Here is a 12,634-nt window from a genome sequence, read left to right as displayed (position 1 = left end):
GGGTTATTGCCCATTTGGATTGTTCGGCATGAGTTCCAAAATGAAGGCACTTTCCTCACTAAACAACGTAGACCCATAGGTGAAATGATCTAATGAAAGGTTCATGACTCAAGGCTGAACCATTAGGAATTTCTTGAGATGTTGTTCCGTCCATAATTTGAACAAAACAATCTAATTACCCCAAGGGGAAGAATAGTGATATTATTATTGCCCTCTTCGAACACTACGAGAGGTCATTGCTAAGACAAAGACAAGTGAATAACTTGATTTGCCAAAACCAAAATGGATATTGCCAATGGTAAGACTGACTATTTTTCCATCGTATAATTTGTTATCTTCATTCATATAGATTTATAATTGTTTTGTAAAGATGATGAGAAAGATGGTCCAAATGCCAATTGGTGAAAGCCACAAGTAGTTGTATATAGGTTATTATGTTGTAAATAATAATATTAGGTGAAGTAGGATATTATGGGGGCTTCATGATCAGGATGGAACTCCGTCTAAAGGCTCTCAAATTTGAGTAAGATCTTATTGCTAAGAGGATTTTTAAATTGTTTCTCAGTCATGTTGTTTGTAGTCAATGTAGGAAAATGAGGAATCTGAATCCTTCTTTAAGAATCAATTCTTGTTTTGGTAAGTCCCACATTTCACTTGTCTTTATCTGATGATGGGCCACATTATTTGATTGTACTTGTACGTTACAGACATAACCATAACTTATCCCATGGTAGTTTTTACCGTAGTTTTGTACATACGAGGATATGAATGTGAGGGTTGATTGAGGTAAAGGGAGGATTACTTTTAATCACATGGGTTGGGACAACCCTTAAAGGCCATGTCTGAACTTGTTGGGTCTTGGGTCTGACTATAAATAGCAAGGCTAGCCAGATAACCTCATAGGAGACAATTAACTACGTTGAGCCTATAACCTTGGGGTGAATATACTTGGCGTGATGAGGGCACTCCACTATTAGGTACGACTCAAAGTTCATATGCAGTTGTATGAGATGTCGTTTAAGGGTATTTCTATCGGCCCAAAGAAAGTACAAATGGTTCTAGATTGGAAGACACCATGTTCAGTTCGCGATGCACAATTTTTCTAAGGATTTGTAAATTTTTACCGCAAATTCATCAAGAGTTACTCACAGGTTGTCTTACCCCTCATAGAACTAACAAAAGAAGAATTGATCATTTGTATGGACATCAAGTGTAGCTAAGGCATTTGATAACTTGAAGCAAACATTTACATTTGCTCCATGTTTTGTTCATGTTGACCTAGAAAAGTCGTTTACCACAGAAGAAAATGCATCCGATTTTGCACTAGAAAGTGTTTTATCACAATTAGCACATGATGAGAAATTGCAACCAATTGCATTGCATTCAAGAAAGCTAGAACCTAGAGAAATCATTTATGAAATCCATGAGAAAGAGTTATTGGCAATTGTTGATTCTTTTGAGCAATGGCATCACTTCTTGTAAGGTTTCCCTAACCAAATTATTGTTTACAATTGTTGAGAGATCAAGCTCAACTTAGTTTAGTTAGTTAGTCAACCATGTAACTTCATAGTTACCTAGATAGAATCTAGTTAGATATGTTGACTATAACGCCTTAAATAAGACCTTGTACTTAAGTGGGATATTCTAGATCCTCCATTCCTAAGTACATTTAATATAGGACTTCACCTTAGTACCTATATTCTACTCACACATGTGCACCTTTGCACATGAGATGTATATATACCTCATTGTGGGTATTTTTGTATTTGATGATGATAATGCTAATTTAATATAGTTACTCATCCCCCATCTTGTGTTGTTCATAAGTGTATCTCTCTCTCTCTCTCTCTCTTCCTCTCACACACATATCACTTAATCTTCCGCTTAACTTAATCACATAATTAGGTACTACTTAACCCATGTTTAATTACCTAATTATTAACAACAATGATCATAAGAAACTCACATACTTTCAAAATGCTTGAGTTCTAAATCAACGATAAGCTCGGTGGGCATAATTTCTAACACGATTCAACTTCGTGATAACATATTGACCAGGAATACAACAAGGTAAAGTTGATGCCTTATCACGACGCTCTAATTGCGTCCATATGAAAGATGGTAGCCCTAGAGCCCAAACCACTGATGCATACATGAGGGAGGGGGTCACTAATGAGTCAAAGAGTCACCCCTTAGTTAGTGGCTCTTGAAAGTATGTCTGGTGGCATTGTCTCTCTAAGAGTGAGAGGGATGCATGTCCTCTCGTAAGTCTATCCTTCGTTGCTAGTGTCATAGAAAATTTACCTGAGCAGACACTGAAAGTGACTCCGAGATATACATACGATCTAACTACCTCAACTAGGCTATGGGAGATGGTTAGGTGACACTTAGTTCTAACTTGAGCCAATGTGTGGAAGATAAGGACTTTAGTTTTTCCTAGGTTCATTACCAATCCTCGTGTGCAAAAGTCATCTAAGGCATTAAGGTGCCTTTGTAGGTCATGTTCAGACTCAGAGAGCAAAACTATGTTGTCTGCATAGAGCAAGATACGAACTTGTGTACCCCCAAGGACTACTCTGTTGCCTCCCTTACGAGCAATAAAATGAGTTCATAATCCATTGTGGTGGAAAACCCTTGGCGAGGGCATGATTGAATATTAGAGTTGGAAAGGGAGCTAAGCACTCTCGTGCATATATGATGTGTTCTGTGCGCAATCCTGTGTGGTCCATTGACTTCCTATGTTATAATTTCTTTATGACCTTCGTGACCCTAGAGGTCGTGAAAAGTGTCCCCATGGTAGGTCGGGGTGTAGAAGGCATTGGAATGGGTAGTTGGTTTGGGACTTGGTAAAGTTTCTTTGTATATATGTGCCAATAGGACATGGGGCCACCCGGAAGGAGTTAATCATGTGGATAGCTTCAGGGCGTCCTATTAGATAGTCAATCGTGTGTTCCCCTCCTCCATGTGGGAAACATGTGAGCTCTTCTGAGCCTGGCCACTTGGCTAAACCATTATATATGATTCCAGTGCCGACTGCCAAGTTCAAGTAGTTGATGACCAAAGCTCATGGTGTTCGCTCCTTGCTACGTGTGGTGCCTATGTCTAAAGGATCAACATTTGTCATTTCTAGGTTTCTATCCATCTGAAATATTGTGCATTGTCAAGATTGGGTTCTCGCATTGAAATCTCCTACACAGAAGACTTCTCCTTGGGAAGAATATCAAATTATGTCATCCGATAAAGGTTCGTATGGAGAAGGCCCATGTGGCACTCCTTCATTAACTAATCTCACCTCTCCAGCCATATTACAAACAAATGGCAAAAAATATTGCGTGGTCCTTGCTAGTGAGGACTTTGGATCCTTTCGGGGGAAAGTAACAAATGGCAAAAAATATTGTGTGGTCCTTGCTAGTGAGGACTTTCACTGACATAAAACGAGCATCTGGGTCTGTCCTTAGTATTTCTATCATATTATGTAGCTCTCTCCGAAATAATATTGCAACACGTCCAGATCCTCTAGTAGTGCATCGACGCGAGGTTTGTCTAAATACGAACCCCCAATGGAATCCTTCGACTCGTGGGAGTCTTCTATTTGGGTTTTGGTGTGTTTCTACCAAGAAAAGTATATATGATACCTTTAATATCTCCTCTAGGCAGCCAGGGTGTGTCTAGAGTGTGTCGTTACAATTCCATAAGGTCATCCTAAGTGTATTTTCTGTCACATGGGTCACACGTCGTCAATTAGTAGTGCGATCATTTATTATCACTCGTCAGTCACGATAAAATGCGCGATGCCCTTCTTTACAAGCGTGCATGACTCGTGGCATGCAACTTTTGCGGTGCTCAATTTACATCTTAGTGAGGTCTTCATCTAGATAGATAGGGTCCCCACTTAATCCTCGAAGAATTGGTCTCTTCTTAAAAAATGTGATTCTAGATTCCAAATTTTTAAACTTAAGGACTATCCTAGTTGTGTCACGTCCGACCCTCCAAGTTTGGGTGATTGGTAGGGCCTTTGTGTACCCTAACATTTTCCCAAGTGTTTGTGCATCTTCTTCGGGGGATGCACCTTCCTTGAGTTCAATGACACGTACATTTAAGCGTCAGGACTAACACATTTTCTCTTCTTCAAGGGTAGCGTTAACAATATTTTCATCGTTTATTTCTTTCTTAATGTTTCATTTTACTACATCTACCCAACCCGTTTTAGCTAATTCCATGTCATTTTAAACTTCTTCTTTAACCTTTTTAATCTCTTCCTTTATATCCTCTATGGATGATATTTCACTGTCTTCTCTAGGTACCTCAAGGTCATTAAGTTGTTTCTTAAGGTTGGTGTTTTCTACTTTTAAGTTTCTCTATTTTGGCCTTAAGTGTTTCTTTTTCTTCTCTATCTTTTTTCTTTTGGGTTTCAGCTTCTTTCGCCTATTTTCGTATATCATTCTCTATTTTTGTTAAGCGATTAAACATATCTAAAAAGTTTTCTTACTTATAGCCTCATCTTGTGTCTCCTTATGTTCTTTTCGTTTAGACGTCATTTTAATATTAAAAAAAGATAAAAGTAATGGGTGGAAGACTTAGCCAAGCCTGTATGGACGTTATATTCACATTGGCATTTCGTCGGTTCGCATGTAGCACACGACGAGCACGCCAAAAGAACCTACCAAAGAAGGCATACACTCAAAGTGAAACGCACACACCAGCACGACAACAAGCAGTGATCGGACAATAGCAAACGACGATGACACACTAGCACAACGACAACAGGTCGGGCAATAGAAAACGCCAACACAACAAAAACACAAAGTTAGAGAAGCAGCGACAACAGCAGGCGACAACGACATCGAATAACAGTAGTACGACAACGACAACAATAGTAGCAAGCGAAGGCGGCAACAAGAACGCGCACTTGAGAGAGAGAGAGAGAGAGAGAGAAAGAGAGAAAGAGAGAAAGCTGAATTTACCTTCATAGAGAGAAAGTTTTGATAGAAAGAGAGAAAGCTCAATAGTCAATGGGTTGTTTGGCAAGGCGATCTTTTCAGCACAACATTTGATAGTAATGCATTTGAAGAAGAGAGAGAGAGAGAGAGAGAGAGAGAGAGAGAGAGAGAGAGATCCCAAATGGATGTAGCTCAGTTGGTAAAGTTGCCCAATGGAGACCAGGTGGTCATGGGTTCAACCCCTACATTCATGTATGTACATATACATACATAATTGTGGGCTTTCACACACACACACACACACACACAGAAACAGAGGAACAGAGAAGAACAGAGAAGAACAGAGGAACAGAGACAGAGACAAAGAGGAGACACAGAGACAGAGAGAGACAGAGAGAGAGACCATGTGACCATGTGTGGCGATCCCTGATGGCACAGAACGCTCTCACTCACGCCTGCAAGCGTCTCCATGGATGCATCTCTAACCCCCAGGTACGTCTCCTTCCCAGAGTGTCACACCAAGAGAAGAAACACAATGTTTCTTCCAACCTTCGTATCCGCTCTTCCTTCATAGATTACACCCATGGTAATGTATCTCCTGTTTCTCTGGTCTTCTTCTTTCGAAGTTTCGGTGTATCGGCGAACCGAGATCTCATCGAAGCTTCGATTTGCGATATTATTCCACCTCCTCTCGATATGATGGTCACCATCATGGAGATTATCATAAGTCTAAAGCTAGATTTGAACAGGAGCAAATTACTGGAGGAGAGTATCATGAACATTCAAGTCTTGGAGTACCACTTATTGTATGTATCCTTCATCCTTCTCATTGATATCAAAACAAACGCCTTCATAGGAAGTTTTACTTCATATTATTAGCCGGAGAAGAAGAATGATTTCCTGTTAAACAAAAATGAAGAATATATTCTTTATCTTTGACAGAACATGAAACAAAAGAATTATGATTAGTTTGTAATTTTATTTAGATAAGAATTGACCTAGTTTATACCCTACCACTTCTTGTATTTTACTTTCCATTCCTCATCAGAATTAGATAAAGAGCTTCAGAAGAAATTGTCCTTCAAAATTAGGTACTTGACTATTATTTCTAGTGGAAAGTGATGGATAGGCTATAAAATGATTTATTTCTAGCGGGAATTGCTGTCTTGGAATGTGTTTTCTAGTGAGAATCTTGTCTTTTAATTCACACAACTTAGTGTTGCAAGCCTTGTTGGCTCAATCTAGGGTGGGTGATGATGATGTTTTATTGTTGGCGTCCTTCTTAGCCACCTCCTGTGCACTGTCCCTACCATGGGGTTGCTCTTGGGAACTTTCACTTGATGCTGGTAGAGGTAAGATCATTCTGAAGCATGGGCCATGGCTAGGGCTGCTGTGATTTTGTGTTTTTTATGTTGATTGCATGAGCAGTCATTGTTGCCTGGATAATAGTCACACACGTTGCACATGTAGTGGGGCCTACAGTCCTGTGTGATTGTCCTCATTGTGCATGCAGTGGGGTCAACTCTCCTCATAGTTCCCCTCGTAATTGTTCTCATGGCCATGTTCTTAGTAGTCACACATTTGGGCGTGGGTAGGTGTCATGTAAGGGCCATCAATCAGCATTGTAGGCTATAAAATTAGGTGGTGGTCATCCTAGTTGTACACTGACGTGGTTTTACAGAATGTGGCACATGTATCAACCCACTTTGTGGTTGCACACTCAACAAACCACACATTTGAGGGAGGATGGGCATGTTGTAGGTCATAGTGCTTGAGGTTTATGGGCAAAAGAGCGTTGTGTATACAAGCGTGTACAACGCCCATTGTGAGTGTAGTATCCCACCTTTTTCACGACATTCATTACGTTTTTCCACTACAGTAAGAACAATTCATCATGGCTGTCAAGTGTTTTCTTGGGTTGTAATGGATGCTGTCAGGAATGAGGGTGTCTACACTGGCCAACTATGCTCCTATGAGTGTGGAGGAGAGTTGATTATGAAGTAGACAATTGAGGAAGGTACTCCTTACTTGTGTACATAAGAGTATCAAATCTGATCTATTAATATTCAATGATCATATTTGTCTGTAGAATGCATCAGTGGAAGAGTCATCAATGTAAAATGGAAAGGGCATTTTCATTATTAGCAAAATTAGCATCTGATTGATACATCAGGGACCAATATTAGAATATATAATTGTGTGAGGCTCATTAGTGAGCTTACCTTACAAAGTAAATAGGCAATGAAGGTACAGGAAAGGTGGACAGATGATCTCTCTTCCATCATCCCTCACCTATATAAACACTATGTGTAATCGAAATGAGTTAACTTTCTGAAGTATTAACATATTTCTGTCAATGAATGGCATCTTGTTGGGCTAGAATTGGGGGAGGGTATGTTGACAAAAGAGAAAACGATTGATGAAATGAGAAAACTAAGGACATCTAGATTAAACTCTTACCGCAGTTTCTTAGCCAGGTTATACTCTTTTCTTACAAGGGCATTATTGTCCACTGTTCCAATCATCATCAATGTCTCTGGATGCTAGAGCCTAGACTAAGCACATACTATTTGGCCCCACAAAGTTGATAGGCATGTCATAGCTTTTGAAATTTAGCCATGCTATTAACAATGGCTTTGCTGATGATTTACCTTTTGAGATGGTTACTTGAAACTTTAGAAACAAGGATTGTAGTTGTGGTTTGTTTACATTTGCAGGACGCTTATGTTAGTATATTTATATTTTCTCTATTTGAATTTATGTATTACTTTTTTCCTTTTTCTCTTCTTCTCAATGAATGTAAGAATAATTGAATAGTCTGAGCTTACGTAGAGATGCACAATACATTACATTATTTTTCAGCATTCTAGTTGATTTCCCCTATCTAAATGCGATTGTCCTTCGTCTTCTTTTGTTTTCACCAATATAGTGTTTTAAAATTTAGCTCAATCCTCAGTTGACAGGCTTGATTTACTGCATATGAGTCTTATTATAGTTGATGGGATTTGGTGCTGTGCTGGTGTCTATTGGGGGATATTTCATCTATCACAGCAATGAAAGGCAGAGCCCCATCCAAGGTAATAATATCTGGATTTTTGTCCTCTTCTGTGTAAGAATTCTTTGCTGTACTGGAATTTTTTTACTTTTTGATACACAGCTCGAAAGCCAGATGTGAAAAAATTATCAACTGACAAAAAAACAATACTGGGAGGACCATTCACATTAATTAGCCATACAGGAGAGGTGGTTACAGATCAAACATTTATAGGAAACTGGACACTCATCTACTTTGGCTACACTTCATGTCCTGAGGACTGTCCAGAAGAGTTGGAAAAGATTGCAAAGGTTATTGAGATGATAGGTAGTTTTAGATTTTATAATTTATTTTGTCTGAACTCCTATCCAAAAAATATTTCGAAATAAGTTCTCAAAAATATGTTGTCTTTGTAGATGCACATACCGATTTCAGTATCCAACCAGTTTTTATCACCATAGATCCTAAGCGTGATTCTACTTTGCAGCTTCAAGCATATCTATCAGGTTGTGTTATCAAAGTATAATACTGTTTTTGGAAACTTTCATCTTAAAGACTAATAGGAAGTTTAAACTGAATTATACTGTCTCAATCTTATCCAGAGTTCCATCCAAAGATAATAGGGTTGACGGGTCCTGTTGATGATATCCGGCAAGTAGCTCGGGAATATAGGATATTCTATAAGAAGGTCGAAGAGGAAGGCTCGGATTACCTTGTGGATCACTCAAATCTTGTGTAAGTTTAATCACTGTATTATAGTCATACATCATTGTGAAATTATCCAAAATTGCATCCAAAATCTTCATAGATTGTCTGACCTTAGCAGTAATGTATTTCTTCAATATGCCTTTCTTTCCGTTTTGAAGGCACCATGAATGAAATAAGCCACTGGTATAGCTTCTATAACACAGACAAGATTTTACTTAATATAGTTAAGAATGTAGGTTTTCCTCCAGATTTGGACTATCCTACTTGCAACTCCCGCAGATTTTGAATATTGAAATTCAGGGATTACAATAATATTGAATGGATCGGAAAGAATCAAAGGTTGGAATCCGACATGCTAGAAGGCACTATCGTCTTCTGGCCATAATCTTTATCCGTACAACCGCATTAATCATAAAATATATTATGTCATCATGGATGGGCCAATATTGCTTTTACCATTTTGTTGCAACATATACATTTTTTTCCTTTATATCATCAGACTTATTGAAAGGCCTCTCTCTCTCTCTCTCTCTCTCTCTCCATTCTGGATCAACCTATGCTAGAGATCTTTCGAAGATAAAAGTTATAATATATCTAACTTGAGAATCTCACATGTGCCGAAAACCAGATTCTTTAGTCTCTTTTTATCTTATTTACTTTTATATTTATTGAGTAATACTTATTTTATTTTGATTTGTTGTTCTCAAAGACGAGACAACACTTAAGATGTAATTTCTTGTTTGTCTTATAGGCCATTTTGGCCTCTTAAACAACGTTAATATATCTTTCTTCCTTTCTTTCTTTCTCCATATTGGAGCAGCCCATTTTGGAGATTTTTGAAGGCAGAAGTTTCAGTCTATCTAGGTTCGGAATCTTGAGGGCTCAGATAACTAGATTCTTTAATAACCTATGGTTTAATTATATTTATTTTGGTTTATTCGCAAACACAAGATGACATTTTGAGATGTAATCTATTGTTTGGCCTTTTAGGCCATTTTAACCTCTTTAAAGACATTAATGTATCTTTCTCTCCCATTTTCTTTTTGTATTAGGGCTGTACCCTAGTGTTAACCCAAGTTTTTGCCAACCTATGCACCTAACTTCAAATCTCACTATATGCACTATTTACTAGATGCCTCTGCGGAATGTATAGGGTTGAATTTGTTGCCTTCTGATGTCTGTGGAACAACCTTACCAACTGAGCTACAACCATATGGACACTCTCTCTCAAAATCTCTAATGGTTGAACCTTGGGATAATTAATTTCTGTAACAAAAATTTCCCATACAGCAGCCTGATTCAGTGCCAAACTGATCTTCCTTGCATCTGTTGACACATCACTGTTTTCTTTTTTCTCTGTTCACAATTTTTTTTCTCATCACTGATATTTGATTTTGAAGAACAAATGTCAAATCTATTAGCTTTTAAAATATGATAAAAGTGGATCAGTTTTGTAATCTCTCTATTGACAATTACTGTTCATGGTTTCTGAGGTGCCTTGAACATTGTTCCTATCTTAATATTTCCTTTGTTATTGATACAGGTATCTAATGGATCCAAGTATGAAGTTTGTCAAATTTTTTGGAAGAGAATATGATGTCAACAATTTATATGCTGGCATACTTAAAGAAATTAGGTAAGAGGGGAACTGTTTTGCATTGAGAGAATCCTTTTGACCTGTTAAATGTCTGTTGTCTGATCATTGCACACATACACTTGATTTAAGGATCGACAAAAAAGAAGAAGTCTAAACCCAATGTTTATAGTAGCTCTTGGCATATGAATCTGAGGGTGTCGGCCCATGTACTTGTGCTGGGAATCTTTTCTCACATACCTTGTCCGATTAGAAGAGCGATTTTGTTCAATTACGTGATTATTTCGCTTCATTGATATGTCACTATGACAGATATAACTGTTTACTTGTATGATTAGAAATGCCAACTTTTGTCCAGTGTGCACTGTCATTGCTTTTTGTGATTTAGCTGAAGGTATGTTTACTTGCAAGTGGGCTAGCCCAAGTTAATGTTGCTAATTATGGACATATTTGACATGGTTAAAGTGTTCTGGCTTGAAGAGCGATGCTCTAATATAATTGAGAGGATTGCTGAAAGAAGTGAGAATGTATGTTAAACATGAATTCTATAACTTAAACAAAGTGTACAAATTTTCTCCATATATTTCATTGTAACTATTTCCTAGATTCTCCCCGTTTCTAATGCATCTTCAACTAGTAAGATAGCATGCAACATAAGCAAAATGTTGTGGTGAAGTGTTGCGATCTGTGTCAAACACAGTAAAGAGAGCATGTGCTCATTTTATAGAGTTGTTTTGGTGGTTCTTGGAAGGGTGTGAATGTTCTTGGTTTATATAGAGTTCTGCAAAGTGACACTTTTTGAAAATGATGAAACCTTTAAGAGTGTGTTAATGTGAGCCAGTCACACCCACAAGCCAATGTAATCGAGCAATTGGAAGTTTAGGCTTGTAATTAACTTCGCGAGTTTCATCACAGCAATTCAGTTGTAAGTTTCTTAATATTATTTTCTCTTGCCTGATTATGGCAGTAAGGCAAATATGGTGATGAGAAAGAGGCAGGGAAATCCATGTTAAGAAGTCAAATTTTCAGTGTAGGAACCTCAATGATGATCAATAAATATGATGTTATTGATCTCTGTTAATAACATTGTCATTGCAAATGATGACATGTATGGTCACTATTGGTTTCTTAATTCATATACATTGTTTGATGTTACATCACATAAGATATATCATCCAATGTGATCGGGCACATGATACTTTTGGTGTTAATGATGTAAGATTACAATTCTCGAATGGTCCTTTCCATCACCATGTTTTTTTTGTGATCGTAAACAAAACCTCCAAGACCATCATTTTGGCTAGTGAAGCCAAGTGTGAAATACCGTTCAGGGTCTTAGGTGTAACTAAGCTTTGTGATGCCCAAGATTTACTTTTATGTCATAGAGAATCACTTTTTTTACATTAGAATAGACCAATTTGGACTTAATTTTGGTCTTTTTAGCATTTATCATTACTATAAAGTGGTGCTCAACCATTTATAAAGAGGCTTCAATTGGGGAGTGTTTCTAGTTGCATATCAATGGAAAGGTTATAAATGTAAAACCATAACTCCAATTTGAGCCACTTCTTGGTGTCATCTCAGTAAGATGTTTCAAATTATGGATCATTTTATAGTGCTTTGATAACATTCTTGGATTATGCCTTTTTTGTGATGAGGAGAGTATGTTTTTGAAGGTTAGTAATGTGTACGAAGTTTATCTTGTATGATTATATCTTTGAGGACATTCATGTAATAATAACAAATGGATCATGACTACACTATGACTACATTTTCAAAACTTCATTGATTCAAGACAAATAATGGAACCACAGGTATAACCTTCAAAATAGAATTCAATCTAAGGCTTTGTTGAAAAATGGGAGAATTGCTCTCTTCACCCATATGTTGGAACCTGAAGTTTGGTAGTACTTGTTTGTATTTCTTCCTAATATTTTTTGCTTATCGTTGTTATCCACAATTTTATAAATTGAAATCACATGTACAAGTGGTAACTCTTTTGGGGTTCACTTGTAATGTCTATCAAGATTTGATGAGGAGAAATAGTGTTGGATCTAGCTTTGAGAAGGTTTATAATTAGAGTTTCATTTACTGTGCAAGACTATGAATCTCCAAGGAAAGAAGATGAAACCATGATAGTAAAGATGTAAGTGTTTTTTCTAGTAATTTTTTTAGGGCACACAACAAATATGTGTAGAATTCTTGGAAAAAATCCCATAATAATCAAAAATTTATGTTCGCTTCGTTTAAGACTTATCCTCGGTATTCATAAATAATGTTGATTGGGAGGAAGGACAACCTTATCTCATGCATTGACCTATCATGTGAAGATTTACAAAAAGGAGAGAATGTCAATCC

General features: G+C 37.4%; 1 protein-coding gene across 1 annotated transcript; it reads left to right on the top strand.

Annotated features, from left to right (window-relative positions):
• Positions 1–5,544: 5,544 nt before the first annotated feature.
• LOC147854819 (cytochrome c oxidase assembly factor HCC1-like) lies at positions 5,545–10,568 on the top strand. The gene is made up of 6 exons (XM_087331491.1): positions 5,545–5,746; positions 7,936–8,017; positions 8,098–8,301; positions 8,391–8,480; positions 8,577–8,709; positions 10,226–10,568. Exons 2-6 carry the CDS (start codon positions 7,939–7,941, stop codon positions 10,320–10,322), a joined length of 603 nt encoding a protein of 200 aa, XP_087187617.1. The 5' UTR covers positions 5,545–5,746; positions 7,936–7,938; the 3' UTR covers positions 10,323–10,568.
• Positions 10,569–12,634: the final 2,066 nt, after the last annotated feature.

Source organism: Azolla caroliniana, unplaced genomic scaffold (genome assembly GCF_043228905.1).
Source record: "Azolla caroliniana isolate FFs.n. ecotype wild unplaced genomic scaffold, voAzoCaro1.0.p SCAF_15, whole genome shotgun sequence".
NCBI classification, from domain to species: Eukaryota; Viridiplantae; Streptophyta; class Polypodiopsida; order Salviniales; family Salviniaceae; genus Azolla; species Azolla caroliniana.
Note: the sequence above shows the minus strand (reverse complement) of the source record. Positions and strands in the feature narration are given on the sequence as shown.